The sequence below is a fragment of the Amblyomma maculatum genome, chromosome 3 (genome assembly GCF_055883805.1).
Source record: "Amblyomma maculatum isolate TAMU_Amacu chromosome 3, ASM5588380v1, whole genome shotgun sequence".
NCBI lineage: Eukaryota > Metazoa > Arthropoda > Arachnida > Ixodida > Ixodidae > Amblyomma > Amblyomma maculatum.
This window is the reverse complement of record NC_139346.1, coordinates 79,160,859-79,178,553: the sequence shown is the minus strand read 5'-3', so window position 1 is coordinate 79,178,553 and position 17,695 is coordinate 79,160,859. Positions and strand designations below refer to the sequence as shown.

The following is a 17,695-nucleotide window of genomic DNA, read 5'->3' as shown; positions in this document are numbered from 1 at the left end:
TTGATGTAATAAGACCGAGCTTACAACACGTGTTTTCTCTGCTGGCAGCAATATTGCAGGTTTTGTGACCTGTAGCACAATCTTGAAAAAACCAGTAATGCTCCGCCATTGCTTGTCATACAGATATTGTGAGATTGTGTGAGATAGTGTTGCGCACCATCACATCATTACTGAAGGTAACTCTATCGTTCGCCGACGGCCTTATCGGGTTTCCCTCTCTGAACGAAAAGTAATTGAAGAAAATGTAAATGACATGCTCCATCGCAATATTATTCGTCCCTCGACAAGCCCATGGTCCTCCCCAGTAGTGTTAGTTAAAAAAAAAGGACGGCTCGGTACGCTTTTGTGTTGATTACCGGGCACTCAACAAAATTACCCGCAAAGATGTATACCCAATGCCAAGAATTGATGACGCCCTTGACTCTCTCCAAGGCGCCGAATATTTCTCGACTTTGGACCTACGCTCAGGTTATTGGCAAATACCTATGCACGAGGACGATAAAGAAAAAAACCGCTTTCTCAACTCCCGATGGCCTTTACGAATTTAATGTCATGCCTTTCGGACTTTGTAACGCACCAGCGACATTTGAAAGAATGATAGATACTGTGCTTCGTGGCCTAAAATGGAGAACCTGTTTATGTTACTTGGATGACATTGTCATCTTTTCGTCTTACGGACCATCTTACGCGCCTGAATGAGGTCCTCACGTGTCTCGCTTCAGCGGGCCTTCAGCTCAACACCAAAAAGTGCCACTTTGCACAGAAGGAAATTAAAATATTGGGACATCTAGTCAGCCATGACGGCATTCGTCCAGACCTTGAAAAAATTATCGCGGTCTTGAACTTTGCTCGTCCACAACGGATTACAGAATTGCGCAGTTTTCTCGGCCTGGCGTCTTATTTCCGGCGTTTTATAAGGCATTTTGCAAGTATTGCTGCTCCACTTCATGAACTACTTAAAATACGCAGCCCTTTCGTGTGGACTGAACAGTGCGAAGCCGCTTTTAATAATCTGAAGCACGCCCTCACATCAGACCCTGTTCTTGGCCACTTCAGTGATAGCGCTCCAACCATCCTGCACACTGATGCCAGTGGTCTCGGTCTTGGAGCTGTACTTCTGCAGCGCGATGCAACTTCGCGTGAGAAAGTGATTGCCTTCGCCAGTCGGACTATGACTCCAGCTGAGAAAAACTACACCATTACCGAGCAGGAGTGCCTTGCCGTCTCTGGGCTGTCCAAAAATTTCGCCCTTACCTATATGGTCGGCATTTCACAGTTGTGACCGATCACCATGCTCTTTGCTGGTTGTCTTCGCTCAAAAATTTGACAGGCCGACTTGGTCGTTGGATTCTACGCCTGCAAGAATACAATTTCGACGTCACTTATAAATCGGGTCGCCAGCACCAAGACGCCGACGCTCTTTCTCGCTGTCCACTTTCGGAATCGGCTTGCTGTTTTTCTTCCCAATGCATTTCCACCTATGACCACAGCCGACCATCTCTTTCCCCGACGTGTATCACAACAGTTTCATTTGACGACTCTGAGAACAAACACGCTCTCCGCTCACAGCAATTAGCCGATGCCTACTGCCGACCCATCATCGACCGCCTTATTGGCGCTTCGGACCCACCCAATGCCCGGCTTCGCCGACAACTTCGCAATTTTAAGCTCGAAGATGGCATCCTACTCCGCTTCGTATATTGCCCTGATGGAACTCGCTGGATCCCAGTCGTGCCGCGTGTGCTTCGCCCACGTATACTGGCGGCTCTCCACGATGACGCTACTGCAGGTCACCTTGGTGTTGACAAAACCTACGACCGCGTGAAAAAACGATTCTTTTGGCCTGGCCTATCTTCCTGCGTTGCCAAATACGTCGCATCCTGCCCTCTGTGCCAACGTCGCAAACGGCCGACGTCTTCGCCCGCTGGCCTTCTACAACCTGTTCCCTGTCCCGCCACGCCATTCGACGTAGTCGGCATCGACTTATATGGTCCCCTACCTCTCTCCGATGGGGGTATCCATTGGATCATAACAGCTGTCGACCACCTTACACGCTACGCTGAGACAGCACCTGTACCGACCGGTTCCGCTCAAGAAGTAGCAAATTTCTTTTTGCGATCAATTGTATTGCGTCATGGCGCTCCTCGGGTGCTCCTAAATCACCGCGGGACAGTCGTTGCCGAAGTTCTTCACGCGTCATCCACCCTTCATAAAACGACCTCAAGCTACCATCCCCAGACTAACGGGCTGACTGAGCGATTTCACCGCACTTTATCGGATATGATCTCCATGTACATCACACCGGACCATCGAAATTGGGACACTATTCTACCATTCGTCACTTTCGCCTATAACACAGCAGTACAACGGACTACCGGTTATTCTCCATTTTTCCTCGTTTATGGCCGTCCTCCCACTACAATTCTCGACGCTTCTTCCTTCTCTACGCCCGACTACTCCACATCAGTACCTACCCAGTTCTTATCTCGTGTGGCCAGCTGCCGTCATCTTGCCCGCCTAAACACAGCAGCGTGCCAGGAAGACCGCAAGTGTCGCTACGATTCTACGCCTCGCGTGGTCTCTTATCGTCCCGGTGACGAAGTACTGCTTTATACACCACTGCGCACCCCTGGTCTTAGTGACAAATTCCACCACCGCTACCTTGGTCCCTACGAGATCAATAGCCAAACTTCTCCAGTTAACTACAAAGTCACGCCTGTTGATCCCCCAGCCGATCGACGCCACCATGGAACTGAAATTGTTCATGTTTCTCGCTTGAAACCGTTTGTGCGCCGCGGTACATCGGTTAATTAGAAGCGGCCAGGCAGGCCGCTTCCGACCCCCCGGGCAGATTGTGTGAGCCTTCTGTGGACCTTCTTTCATTTGTACATGCCATGATCTTCTTCTTTCATTTGTACATACCATCATCATCGTCCCGCGGCGCCGGCCCCCGGCGCGCGCTTGTGTTCGTGATTGGATTAAAACGCTAGACAAGGCTTCGCTGTCCTTGCCGTCACGACCTCGCCGTCTCGACCTAGCCTTCTTTTACAATATATGTTTTTTCGTTGGTGAAAAACATACTAATCGTTTTAAGAAATGGGGATTTTACGAGCGTTATTTTTACATGGCTTGTTTAACCGAAAACGTGCTTCATGAAATGAAATAAGTGCACCTGCGGCGTGTTGAGATACGACTAGAAGACCACTGTGAATATTTAGTTGGTACCACACTGTACTCGTGCATTCAGTTCTCATTCTTTTGTGGCGCTAACAGAAATAGGTCACACCTACCATGGAGCATATGCATTTGAGAGCGGAGGTGCTGCTCTCCCATATCAAACCTTAAGGTAATTTGGCTTCGAACACTTCATCTTAAAGTCGGACATATACGATGTCTTCCTTCCAATTGACCATGGCAGAACAAACACAATTCATTAGGTGGATAATTAAGCTCTGCAGTGAAGAATACGTCGAGCCATGTGTCTCAATTTGTATTTTTTGTTTATTTTATTTTTACTACCAATGCTTAGCATCCGTAAACTTTGGCTTCAATTCTGAGCAGTTTGACGCCTTTAACATATTTCCATTTTTTGCATTATATCAATTATTTATCAATTACGCACTCTGAATTTTAATCTTTATTTATTGGCTTCTCATTCTAAGAATATCACACTATTCAACTATTTTCGAATGTTTCATTTTTGTCAATTATTTCAATTATTCAATAATTGTACGGTGTATATTTGCAGCCAACATATTGAGATCTTCCCTTTAAGCGTTACACCTAGAAATTGAGTATTTAATTTCCAAAACACATACTTGATTATTACCAGCCTCACGCTAGTTTTTGAAGAAATGACTAATTTATGCACGTCTGATTATACAGCAGCCGGTATAAACGCTAAATTGACCCCACTATGGTCTATTTCGCTCAGACTTAATTTTTAGCTGCAGAATCTGAGCTATAGGGCGCTGAAGGTTGTAAGATTGCTTTTTTAAATATTGGATTAAGATTGCTACCTACCATTTTACCTTCTGGACTTTGAAGGCGTAGTAAGTGTGGACATGGCTCGCTTGAAATTGTTGCAGTAGCAGCATCTGAAAAAATATCAGAAGCAAAGCAACCTCAGAGATATTAAAACAAATGCTTTTGTTGTGTTTTGGATGCTGATGCAGAAAGTCGAGCTAATCACACTGCACCCTTCACTGCTACAGCCAGGAAGTTTTCAATATTTATCACTTCATCCATATCGGAATGGTTGTGTTTTTCCATTTCTTCTTGCCACTAGAACAGTATAGCGACTGCTATGTAACGCATATTTGCCTACAAGCCGCCGCTAATCAACATTTGATTAATGTTATAACTGCTAGCCTAGCCTGAATATGTTTATAGCGATTCTATGCGAGCCTTAAGTGTTCTCTCTGAGCACTTAAGTTTCTTGGAATTTTCGCCCCACAAACCTTAACACGAAATTAGTGTTAAATTACGCGGGAACCTAATGTGAGTACGGCTCAATTTATCTGGAAGCATCTCTTGGTAAGGTTCAAGCTGTTGTTCGTCAGTGACTGGAATTGGACAAATGAGGTTAATTTACAGAATACCCTAATGGTTCGGGAGGCGCTCTGGGATAAGTGCTGTCAGCAAGAAAATTTATAACTTAAACATTGCGAAGGCTTCATCAATTCTGTGAAAACCTTACACTGACTTATACCGCGTGGCAGAAATCCATTTTCCGCTTTGGCATAGCTAGATGATATTTTAACAGGTCGTCACAATGAAATGGTCAAGCGACCACGGAAGGTTTCTTTAGAGTTTGCCCAGTCTCATCGAGCAAGAACGTAGCGTTTCGTTAGCGAGGACAAAATACGCTCATGAATAAATGAAACACATCGCTGACCATTGAAATATGCAGAGATTAGGTGGACATCGGCCGTCGCTTCCTTGAGTGTTTACGTATGTAAGACACTTGACCGGAAGTGAATTCATTGACGTCGCTGCTCCGCTGGCAGCAGGTGAAGCTAAAACAAGAGGATTACAAGTGTTGGTGAACCGCATATATCTATGTGTAGCAAAAGTTGCATGTGTTCGAAGACGATGACAAAACACATCAGCACTAGTAAATTGTGACAATCTGAGGTTTGTCTTCAAGAAAGCGATACATTGTAAAGATGCGGGACACGGATAACCCTTCGTGATAGCCAGGGAAAAGATTCAGCGTGTTTAAAGGGCGATCGTTCAATTACGACCACAAATTCAACACCCTACAAAAATACACAAGCTAGAAAAGAGCAATGTCGAATACATAAGCAAAAATATAACAAAGATGCAAAGGCATCTTTGTACCCTGGACTACCAATTGTTTTTTATGCAAAAAACCTGTAACAATAGAGCATGTTTTTCTTGACTGCTTGGACCCAATATTTCACTGTGATGTTTTACAGCGCACGCTTAAGAAACAGTTACCACTCGATCCATATGGAATAAGGTTCTTGGCGATAGAAACATCGCAGGATATACCATATGATTTGATTATGCTTCTGGGCCTGCACTCAATATGGAAAACGAGGATGCAATTTGAACATGCTGATCTTGTCGTGCGTCCTGTTCTGAGCATTTTGTTGAAAGTGTCGTTTCACTAAGAGAGTGTTACCGAGCACTCCCTGATCCACCAGAATGGATTACCTTGCTTGATGTTTTGGTGTTGCTGAGAAAATTTTAATCCGTGTTTGCCAAGCCTGGCTTACGCGTTTTATGCACTGTATTTCTGATTTCACTTTCAAGTGTCAAAGTCGGCATTAAAGAAAAAAAAATTGTGGTGTAGTGGTTAAAGTCTGTGCGTGCTGGCTGAAAAGACCGAAGTTCGAATCATATGTAGATGTTTTTCTTTTATATTTTCTTTTTTTTTGCTTTTTCTTTCTTTCTTTTTTAAATATAGTGGTGTTATTTTATAGCTCTGCAGCTTTTCCAGCCTGGCGTCCAGTTTTTTTTTTTCTGAAAGAAGGGCCACGGATCATACAGGAATGTCCGGAATGAGAGCTCCACGCGGTTTCATTCGGTTCAGCCTGTATCGATTAACCAGACACCGGACGAACGCGTCATTTCTGGAACTGATACCAGGCAGAGTACTCTGCTGCTGAACAGAAGCCGGGCCGATCGACGAAGCTCAACCAGAATGAACATGCCGGAGACGCCAGCGCACTAAATAAGCATGATACCAAACATATACAGCAATTCTGTATATAAAGAGCACGCTTTGTTTGCCAAATACCTCGAAAATACGAAGCCGTCGAAGTGTGCGCTAGCAAGCATATACGCGCGTCGCGTCGCTTTTGCGCGTACAATAGTCGCTGCAGCTCGTACGATCTTGCGGTGCGTCTTCATATCTGCTACTGAAGATCTGCCGCCTTAACGCGAAAGTGGAAGCACGAACGTATCGTTTCGCTAGCGATGACAAAAAACTGTTCGAGAAAAAATAAACAAACATCGCTGACCATCGAAAGATGCGCAGATAGCCGCACACCGGGCGACGCGTTCTCGAATGTTTATATATTGAAACCGCTCAGTCGGAAGTGTATTCATTGACATCGATGCTCCGCTGGTAGCACGTGAAGCTAAAACGCCCAGTATTACAAGTAATAATGCACCGGATATCTCTCTATGTAGGAAAACTTACAAGCGTTCGTAGACGATGAAAAACACATCAGCACTAGTAAATTATGATAGGTTTGCCTTCAATAAATCGACGCATTATAAAGATACGGCACATTTGTGAACCCTCGTGATAGCCTGAAAAAATATTCAGTGTGTATAAAGGGCGATCGGTGAATTACGGCCACAAATTCTACAGCCAAGGAAAATATACAAAGTACAAAAGAGCAAAAATAGCTACAATACTGAATAATAACCACTGTAATCATAGTCCGCCGTAGAGTAGTGGTTAAGGAGCCCGTGAATACATGAGGACCGTGGTTCGATTCCACACTTGGTTGTAAAAGTTTATTTCTTAAAACTTTATTTATTATTTTAAATGTAGTCGTGTTATTATATATTGTTCCATGCTTTTTCCAACCTGGCGGTGCGTTTCTTTCCGGAAACGAGGGCCATAAACCGTACAGGCCATTCCGGTATCAGAGCTCAGCGCGGTTTCATTCCGGACTTTACAGGCAGTGCAGGAATTTCCTGAAATAGCCCACAATCCTGTATCCCAGATCCTGTACAGTAAACCTGTACACGATTTCCTGTACGAATTTTATAAGGATTTTTCAGTAGGGGAGCTTCATCCACATCTGTGATTACTCATCATTACCCTTCATTTCATGTGCGCTTTTGTCATTTTTATATCATCCTCCTCGACGTTCTGTGTGTTCGTTCCTCGATGCCATTGATTGCTGTGCCATTAATGCTCGGTCGCCCAGCTTACAAATGATCGAGCCTGCTGTTCATATTCGTAGCTCTCACCTGCAAGCATGCCGCTACGCTTCGGTAGAACCCTGATTGGCCACTCTGTCAGGATGGAACATCACGATCAATATCCCCATGTTCCGGCTGCCGTCCTTCCCGCTGTAGCTGCTTCCGAAACTGGTGTGCTCCCCGGACCAGAGGATTCCGCCATCACTGCTCACACTCGCACGTCCCATTCTACACCGTCAGCTAAGCCAACTTTGATTATAAACTACCCGGCAGCGTTTTTCTCCCCTTTTTCCTGGCCTCCCTAGCCAGGACTTTAAGGATTAGCGGGAGCACTAGGAAGATGCTGGAGGCTGAAATTTCTGGAATACTTTGACAAAACGTTTGAATGTCCACTTCTTCTTGAGCCCTGTAGCGAAGACCTGGCCCATCAACTGTCAGGCTGCTGTTCCTGACCGGACTCAATATACTACTCAACTTCGTCGCATCTTTGGAACGGTGATAATCGGTCCCACAGCTTACCAACAGAAATTGGACACCCCAGCACAGCTACACGAAGAGGGTTACACGCCAAACATTAAGGACGTACTTGCCCTTCGTCGGCGTGTCAACACTTCCATGCCTAACGTCGACCGTCTGCACCTTGTTTTCAAAGAAATAGACGGTTCCACTTTTTGCACTCTCGCTGTTCTAAACTCATAATCTGTGCGGACATTCGCAAGACCTGCCAGCGCTTATATTCACTTCAGTCCCACCGTATCCCGAACACCTGTCACTCTCGCTTTCCGCAGACGCCTACCGCCAGGTTAGGATTCAATAGATAAGCCGCGAAGAACTTCAGGGCTCGTCACCAGCCCCTAGATTCTCCCCTTATTATTATGGCGTTATCAATACTGCGTCAGGCTTTGAGCCATCGCGTAGTCCCGGCGGAGGCCACGTATGACCTTGAACAGCCGAGGAGGAGGACGAGGAGCAGAGGACGAAGAAGAAAAAGAAGAGGAAAAGGAAGAAGTATAAGACTGGTAACTTACGTTCTCGCGTCAAACACTTAAAGGACGAGCGTAAGTGTCCCCAATAATGTAGTACCTTAGATTGATAGGGCGTGATAGGGGAATAATGCAAAAGCTTCCGCCGTAGCTATCGTAGTTAAACTAGGGTTAACCAGAGTTAAACCACAACTAATTTTTCTAATGTTCGTGTCTCGGTCAAAGAGAAACATGCTTGCCAAGCACAAGTTAGGCTCCTATGTATGCTTTTCTCAAGGGCAATACAGTCCACTAAGGCCCGTCTGCTTCTACTGCGACATTCCCAGACACATAACTCGAGTCTGCCGAAGACGCACGTAGGACGAGCAACATCCCTACGGGGACATTCGACGGCAGGACACATAAGGTCAGTGTCCTTATCTTCAGACCTACTCTGCTACCGACCATCCTCGCTCGCCAGCGAAATCTGAGAGAGCGTCCACAGGGCGGTCCGCATAGTTATTATTGGACCTGCAGAACAAAACAGTGCTATCTCCCTCTGCGCAAACAAGGCTGTTTTAATACAAAGGAGCGCCATTTTTGTCTGCCTCTACAACTGTTTGGCCTGAAGAATTCAATAGCTGATGTTATAAATTTATCCACCAGTAAGAAATCATGTTGACAGCTTGAAATTTGTATCCATTGTGCCTGACAGGTATGACTGACAAGCGAAAACGGTTCGCTAAACGTACCTGTCATTATATTTCTGAGGTCTCCAGGTAATTACCCAAACAGTCATTTCCCAAATGGGAGTGCCTTCAGCTAGAAGTTTGTAAAGTTGTGCAAAAGTATACAGAATGCAAGTGACTACAAAAAAAAAGGATAGCGACAGGTATAAAATTACCAATTATTGAACTTACAAGGCACGAGAACCATGAAGCCGAGGACCAAAAGGCACATCGTCGTCTTTGTTGCCTGAGGAAAAGCAATGAAAGAGTTCCATCGCAATTACTAGAAAGACCACCTCCTGGCTCCTGCTCGTTCTTTTTATTTTCTCTCTGTATTCACTTTTTAGGCATATGGATACAAAAAAGTAAGGGAAGAAAACGCAAATAAGACTTGCACGGCTGTCATCGCATATGTGGTGAGAAACGCGCGTAAAAGAAGAAAACGAATCAATAATAGACTGAGCTTATTACATATTCCTACTTGTCAATAAATCTGATGTGGATTAGGATATTCGGATTAATATGCATAAGTAAATATCACTGAAAAATTAAGCTATAAATAGAGTAACGATTAAAAATCACATATACGTTTTGAGCATCTTTAGGTGGTTAGGTGGTTCAGGCATAAATTCTCGAGCGACTGCGAGCTCATGAAAAGCGAAACGCTAAGTATCTTAACATTGAAGAGTCTGTGCCTTTATAGTTGCGTAAAAGAGAACATTTGGAACCTCTGTAAAACAGGAAACATCGGAAGTGGTCTTTGTTTACATAGTTTAAGCTTATCGTTTGTCAGTACAACGGTGGGGCTGATAGCACAAAACGGCTAGAGGCGACGTGACCTCAAAGGTGAGGATGGCGCCTGAGTCAAAATGGGAAAGCTTAAGACAACAAAAGGTGGCTGTATCTTCTCGGCCGTTGATGAGTAGAAGAAAGTACTTAGCCGCACTCTGCAGCACCTTCAAGACATCACCATATGGCGGCTGTATATGAGTGATCGATTAGCCTTGTAGCAAAGAAAAATGTGCATAGAAGTATGAAGGTCGGTGCGGACGCAGACACGAGAGGAATGCGACCTTGTAATTTCTACACATTGGTGATGTATGTTTCGTTCAAGCCAATATCATTATAGCGACTGCCACATGGAGTTGGAGTTACTATATCCAGAAAAAGAAGTAGAATAAATTCGATTATGATATCTATACGAAGCTGACTCTTGCTACTGAAACTGTTTGTATTTAGGAGAAAGAGCTAGCACACACTTTACTGATGCAGGTGTAATTATTATCATGTTAGGAACTTTTTTTACACAACACAATTACATAGCAAAGTGACGTGCGAGAACAGCAACTTAGGCGGCGAGAAAAGAAAGACAATAAAACATATTGGCACCAGTACAATTACAGAAGGTGCAGGAAAAAATGTCCCGGTTATGTCTCCAAAAAACATCTAAGAAATTCGAGACGAAAATTCGGATCGCGGATAATTTCGCTCTTATGTTCTTCGCTTATTTCTATAGTCAGTAATTTGTGCTGCGGACGGATGCTACCGCATGCAAGAGTGCCGTGAGGTGTTTATTTTACCCTGGTTAACCTGTACTAGTGCGAGCTTCGTATCTTTATCTCTTCGTTCCCATGCGAGTGGTTACAAATCTTTAGCGAAGGCACTTACCAGTATGGGCTAAACCAAGGATACGGCTGCAGGCGGGCGGAAAAGGAAAACAACAAAGCAAAATACTAGCACTGATTTGGCAACTGCTGGCGTCTTGCTGCGCTGCAGGTGATGCAGCGTGCGCGCAGGAGGCGCGCTTGAGGGCATTGGACTCTGTCTATTAAGAAGCAAGTGGTTGTCGGTGCTGACTGAGAAGCCGACCGAGGGCGTAGTAAGACCTAGTAGCGCCTTTTGATGGGAGCGCATCGAGTGACAATGGAGAGTGGCGAATCTAGTTTTCAGAGCTACCGTCTCTGCCGAAGTACTACATACGTGCATCGACGACCACACTAGAGCCAGCGCGTTGTAATCAAAGGAAGCGTCTCCATGATGTAGGCACCACCATCCCCCTACCACTAACTCACGGCGATGTTTCGCTTGGCATTGGCCAAGTTTGGCCCCTTTTATGAACGCGCAAGAATCAAAAATAAGAAAATATTTAGTGGTTATAGGATTAGAATAAAACCGATAAATAATAATAATAATGGTAATAAGGATAACAGTAAAAAGAGTAACTTAAAAGGCAAAAGCAAGCATGAAAAGCAAAATAAATAAAATACCAAACATAAATAGAAAAAAATGAAATAAAATAAACCCAGATAAAAATAAGCACATTAGGAATAAAAATATAAAAACACAAAAGTCGCGGCCTGCGCTAATACATTCTTATTCTCCGGCTGCAGTTTCTTCAGTGACCTCGAATTTTCAATCATTGGTGCGTGCTTCGTATATGCGATTCGTACATTAGATATTCTCCGCATATTTTGTTCAAACAGGTCTAAATTAGAAGCGAATGGTGCCCCCCCCCCCCCCCCCGTCACACACTTAATAAATAACAAATATGAAAACAACCCTGCTCATCTTTCGGCTTATCAACTAAGTTGTTTGTTCGGACATGTACTGCGCCTATATAAATCTGGAATTAAGACTGAATCCTAGTACGCCGAGGAGTTTTGTATTGAACAGTTACATAAATATTGTATTTAAAATTTCTGTCAAGAGGCTACAGCAATCACTACTGAAAAAGTGACCATACCGGAATTCCATGCTTACATTCCATTCTCATCATATGGCGAGTCTTCGAACCATGTTTCAAGTCACTTCTGTAAATATTTTTTAGTGTAAATATTGATTCCCCTTCACCTTTGTTCGTGTAGTGATACCGTCAGCAATAGCCGACTCTAAAATCGCCCCAACACAATTGCGTTTTGCTTCCTCTGAAAGGCCCGCAGTCCACCCTCTGGTCGAAAATATTTTATTCCCCGGTGACTGTGAGACTTCGCCCCCAGAACGCAAGGCCGCAAAATGTTTTTGAAAAGAGTAACTAATAACGCAGTTACAGTCATCGCAATCACCCGATTCTGTCATGCTTCTCTCCTTCCGTTCCCTAGCGAAGGTTTTTCACTTTCCTGCCCGGTCGTCTAGCCTCCGCAAGACTCATTCCCCTTCCTCCTCCGCGTTTGGCAGAAGGTGGGGATTATCACTCTGCCTGCGCAAAAAAGATAAATAAAAAACACGACCGAGGAAGCACGCTTCGTTGGATTCAGTCCCGCCGTGGCGAGGCAAAAGCGCACAGCGAGCGGTAGACACCCATCCTTCACCCTCAGACAGCGAGACGGACCAATGGACGTCGTTGCCGACAAATACGTCATAGCTGCGGCTTTAAGACCCAGCGCAGGGAAGCGGGAAGCTGGCTTCCCGAAGGAGAACATGATAAAGCTTTCATTTGTATTTTCGTTGCTTTGCGGCGCGCATGTCACTGTAGCATTTTGCAACGACTATCTTTGGTACCTGATCGAAACACTGGACTTCTTTGCTTAAAAAGTCCTTCCGTGGAGAGTGGCCCTTTAATACTCGGTAGTTTTAAAAATGCAGACTTTTCTCGACTATTTTACTCACAGAAATGCATGCACGTATATTCGTTACAGTACGGAACGGATACCAGTGATGCAGTCGTTTGTTCCCCATGGCGACAAAGGCCGTGGGTACCGTGACGCAAAAGTAGCATTAGGACTGGCGCAGAACACTCAAGTGCAATAACCACGCCGCGACAGTGTCAGTCGCAGCGTATTATCGCTGCATATTTTTAGCCTTCAACCGAGTAGAGCCCGTCTCCCGCGGATATTGCCTCGTTACCGCGAAGTCCATTCATCTTCCTTTTATTATGTACATAACAAAACGTGCAAAGGTTTAACTGGCGACCAACATATAACCCAAACTTACGGTTTGCTACACTAAAGAGGCGAAGAGGGAATGGCCTAACCAATTGCACTATTAGTACTCTCAAATAGCGTTCTTCAGGTAATTCAGCAAATATACCCGACACCTCCTGTCAACAGCTGCTGAAGGATTTACTTTTCATTTTTTGGATCATTCGCGTGATCTTCCAAAACTGAGCAGTTCCGAGATTGTTTCTTTTCTACTTATCTGGCTAATTGATGTGCTCGCAACGCTAGAACGTTAAGACCACAAGTTAAATAACGATTGAATATACATGTGAACTAATAACGTCGTTTGGAAGAAACTTTTATGGGTTTCGAGGTTTACATGGATGTTGGAATATTTTGTATGCCCGATTTTAGCAACGCTGATGAGTACCGAATACCAGCACACGATGGCATGCTTGTGAAGTTAAATGCGTTAATATATCTTTCAAATCGTATTGAGCTAAGTAAGTGTTATTTATCAAGTTTTGGAAGATTTTTATGAGTTGATTTACATAAATTGAATGTGTTACACGATTTATGAGAAATAGCCTTGTTTTGGTAAGGCTAATCATTTTGAATTACTGCGGAACTGATGGGACACAATATCTATAGAGGAGTGTTTGCCACTGCAAGCAACTCTGAATACGTTTTTTGTTCCTTTATATGTATAGCGAACTAGAGCGTTACCTACAGCTTAGTGCACTTAGCGTAGTTATAGTGGTACCTCTTAATTTCATCATTGTCGTCATGCGGGGCAGTTGCTCAACAAAACCAAATCAATAGATACTTAGCTGAGCTACGTCGAGAATTTCTGGAACAAGACTCCGTTCATTAAGACCAAAATATTGTCACGTAGTGGTGACAAGCCCGGTAGCCACGAATGAAGACACTGACTTTGCACTCGAATGAAACTATTTATTGGGCTCGCTTGTGCCCGAACGAACCAAGCTTATCGGTGGCGGCGATAACAACAATCGTGTTAGTCGGTCGTCGGACAAAAAAAAAAATGCCGGTTTCAAGCGTCAGTGCTCGATTTCGAGATTAAGAGACTGCAAAGAAAGATCGAGATAAAACCGTAAACGTTGACTAGCACAACTTAGAACCTTGCTGAAATATACTTTAGTGGTCGGAATATTCGAGAAACATCTCGGAGCATCTTGTGCGACACAGAAACTGATAACGTTGCGTCTCAGGATAACGAGCATGATCTAACAAAGAACACAGAATTGATACGCGAGCCAGAATCAGAATAATAAAGCCGCATGCTGGCACATGTCGAAAAAAGAACAAATAGAGAATTGAATGGTTTGCGGCAACACCGAGAGCGCGTCTTTTCAGATATATTTGATGCATCAAACCTTCGAATAAGATTCTTTAAAATCCAATCAAATGAAATCTTGTTGGAAAAGGTGCATGTCAATTACTGTAATTGTTTTCTTTCTGTGCATTCACTAGTTAGCTCTATGCTGACGTATATTGCTGTACCTATTCATAATATTAAAAAGGGTGACAGCCTTCAAATCTTCTTTGCCTGGGAAGCGTTAGGCTGATGTCCAGGTGTTCTTATGCTCTGTCTAAGGAAGGAAGGCCAGCGAACAGATTCCTCGAAGAGGAACTAAATGTAGCCTTGAAACTTACTATCTTCAGGAGTTCCTATGTTTCTCTGATTGAGGTAAAGTTTTATATAGTGCTTCCACGTTGAGAGAAATCAAAAAAAGGTAGAAATGCGTGCAGATATCACGAGGGTTTCAGGCCACCTTCTTTGGACGTGCGTCATTTCTAATTCGTATTTTTGTACTATTATTTCCAGTGGTTGGTTTTATCAAAGCTCACACCGTGACATTGGTTTTCACTGACGTGATTTCGTCTGCCCTGATAGAAATGAAACTTTTAAATATCACTATCACAACTGTCCTAGTGAGTGGTGTCGCTTCATTTTTCATGCGCCCTTTTATTAGAAATACATTTCCATTTTTAAGGCACAGGCCGCATGTATAAATGAAGAGTCCCGGTTAAAGGTAATCCATGCAAATGTCTCAGCTAGAGGTGGCAATTTCACGGCTACTGAAAGCTACATGGCCTACTATCCCGTAGGTTTGACCTCTTCAAAATTAATAGCGAGGACCGACTTGTTAAATTTCAATCGTAGGTTTAACCTATACTGTAAGTTGAAATTTGTGAATTTTCTATAGCCGGTGGTTGAAATGTTCGCACTCAAAAAAAAAAAAAAAGCACGTTACAACACTGCTACTTTCTTGCTACGGAACGCGCATCAGCGATAAAACAATCCAATTTCCTCTAGAGCGCTGTCTCCAATGTGCAAGTTCGCGCAAGAGGAGCTGGTCAAGCCGGGAAAATAAATTGTTTGATTGATACCCTGATGAACATGTTTGAGAGCGTTCTTTTTCAATCGAATGCACAATATCTTAATTCATATTATTCTTCAAGTAAATAACCTAGTGCAAAATGTTATATTTACAAAGACATATCTTCAAAAATGTACACATGTCTAGATTTTGTGACTCTCAGAAGCCCCACGATTGGCTTTATTTGCTCTAGAATTCCGTGACACAGCACCTTTTTTTTTAAACCTTCCCTAGGTATTGACAAATTCTTGGCCAATGCAACAAAGTGCTTACAGTGTGATAGTAAAGCGTACAATAAATGGCGTGATGCTGCGGAGATTGTTGAAGAAAGACAAGTAGAGGTTTCTAACTTTTGTCTAGCGCATTGAAACTTCCTCTAATCCTTGTTTAAGTTCATTTACCTGCTCATGCGCTTTGTAATAACTTTGTTTAAACATCGCTTGAAAAATGCGACGAGTGAATCCATGAAATCTAAATGTAAAACTTAAGCTCCATTTTCTACATTGTCTAGAGCACTTGTATTTTAAATACAACTCTGCTTAGCTTTTTACTGATTTCGTGCTCCCGTCCGGCTGGCATCCTTTTCACCACTCTGGTAATTTATTGCTAATTATACCGTGGGGGGCGTGCGTACTGCTAAGTTTTATTGACAGAAGCCGCCTTCTAATGCATACGAAAATCTAAGCTTAATATATAAAGTACACTTTTCTAAATGCCTAACTATTAAAGAAGCAGCAGTTCATGCAATTCACACTTTCAGACAATCATTACCATTAACCTCTTTACACTCTCTGCGGGAAAAGAGTCTCGCCCATTCACTCTCCCTAGTAGTGTTGGCCAGCTGAAGCCAACTTAAGCATTTGAAAGTTTCTAGCCCCCTGCGCTCTCCCAACCTTCGACGCCCTTTTCTATGCTTTTATTTCTTAGAATCCAGCCAGTTACCAATAACCACCATCAGTTACTCCCTCCTTTGCATTACTTTTCCTGCTCTGAGCAGTTCTTCTTCCGTCCAGTTTCTTCCCCGACCCACACTTCCATCTTCATAACCTAAAACAGCATTCATTATTGTTCACACAGGAAAGTTAATTTTAGTTAAACCCGTTTAGTTAGGCCATGTTTCTGCAGCAAATATGTGTACTTGTAAGGCGAAATTTCTGTATACATCTTCATGACGGATACTTGCGCGATGCGATTCATTCTTTCAAGGGATAATTTATGCAGCTAGTTCGTTTGAACAGCTGTTGGCCTAGTGGTAGTAGCCGACGCCGTGTGTCGGAAATACTTAGGCGCTGAGCATTAAAAATCATAACATTGTACTTTGTAGGTCTACTGGCCGATGATTGATTGTGTGATAGGTGATGACAAGTTAATGAATTCACTGTAATTGATTGAGTAATATAAATATGAAAAAAATGAAAACATAGGACAAAATGACTTTACAGTTGTCAGAATGCTCAGAGAAAAACCAATGATTGATCAAGCTAATTAAACCAATTTAGAATGTGAAATTGCTCAAGTGAAACCTAAATAATTGAAAACCTAAACAATGCATCAAATCATACGGCGCCACGGACGAGGACGAAGAAGGCACAAAATGACAGGACTTTTTTTTGTTCAGAATGTACCAACGAGCGCAAAAATAAGCTCTACTAAAACATGCATTGAAAAATGTCAAACTGGTCAGAATGAAAAGGTAATGTTCGCTGAAGTACGGTGTATAAAAATACAAATAAACCAAAAGAAATAAAGTGTTTGAAGAGGTATCGACACCATCTCTCTGTGTGAAACGCTTTCGGCGAAGCTTAAGCGTCCTCTTGGTTTTCAGAGTACCTGCTGAATACACAATACAAATTTCTGATACGGGAGGACGACGTACAACTCAATACGCTCTAACTCCTATATCGTCGCCTAAGCTAGCCTCAAAGAATGACCCTTTGGCGTCACATGTTTCCAGATTCAGTTACCAATGGCTGTTTCTCCGGAACCAAAGAATGTTCCTATCCCCAGCAGCGCATATTTGACCGCAACATTGTTCAATAGCTGCGGAGCCGCAAGGGAGTTCTTGCGAGCGGCTAAATTGTGTTTAAATAAACAAGAATGGGCGAACCACCTCACAATGTTGGCAAAATGGTTTTTCTTTGAGGGAGTGCATTTGAAAGACTGGACGGCGCGATCAAGCTGCACCTTATGCAAGTTTAATTTCGACGACACGCGAAGCTGCTGATGGCTTGACCACTATCATAATACTCACGACTGAAACGCGCCTGAAGTAAAAGATTGGCGAAAGTAAGGAGCAGATCTTTCAATTATAACAG

The 17,695-nt window shown here is 43.4% G+C and overlaps 1 protein-coding gene and 1 long non-coding RNA gene across 4 annotated transcripts in view; one reads left to right on the top strand and one right to left on the bottom strand.

The window, feature by feature from the left end:
• LOC146195039 (uncharacterized) overlaps positions 1 to 14,728 on the bottom strand; it is a 30,571-nt gene extending 15,843 nt beyond the window's left edge. The window contains exons 1-3 of one of the 3 annotated variants that reach the window (XM_084597662.1): positions 14,653 to 14,728; positions 9,293 to 9,347; positions 4,024 to 4,097 (exon numbers count right to left, since the gene is read on the bottom strand). In XM_084597662.1, the coding sequence (XP_084453788.1) occupies positions 4,024 to 4,097; positions 9,293 to 9,332 (114 nt within the window). In that variant the 5' untranslated portion in view covers positions 9,333 to 9,347; positions 14,653 to 14,728. The other 2 variants (XM_084597663.1, XM_084597661.1) reach the window with 2 other exon arrangements.
• LOC146195038 (uncharacterized) overlaps positions 1 to 17,695 on the top strand; it is a 74,648-nt gene that overhangs the window by 11,270 nt on the left and 45,683 nt on the right. The gene's annotated exons all lie outside the window — the stretch shown is intronic.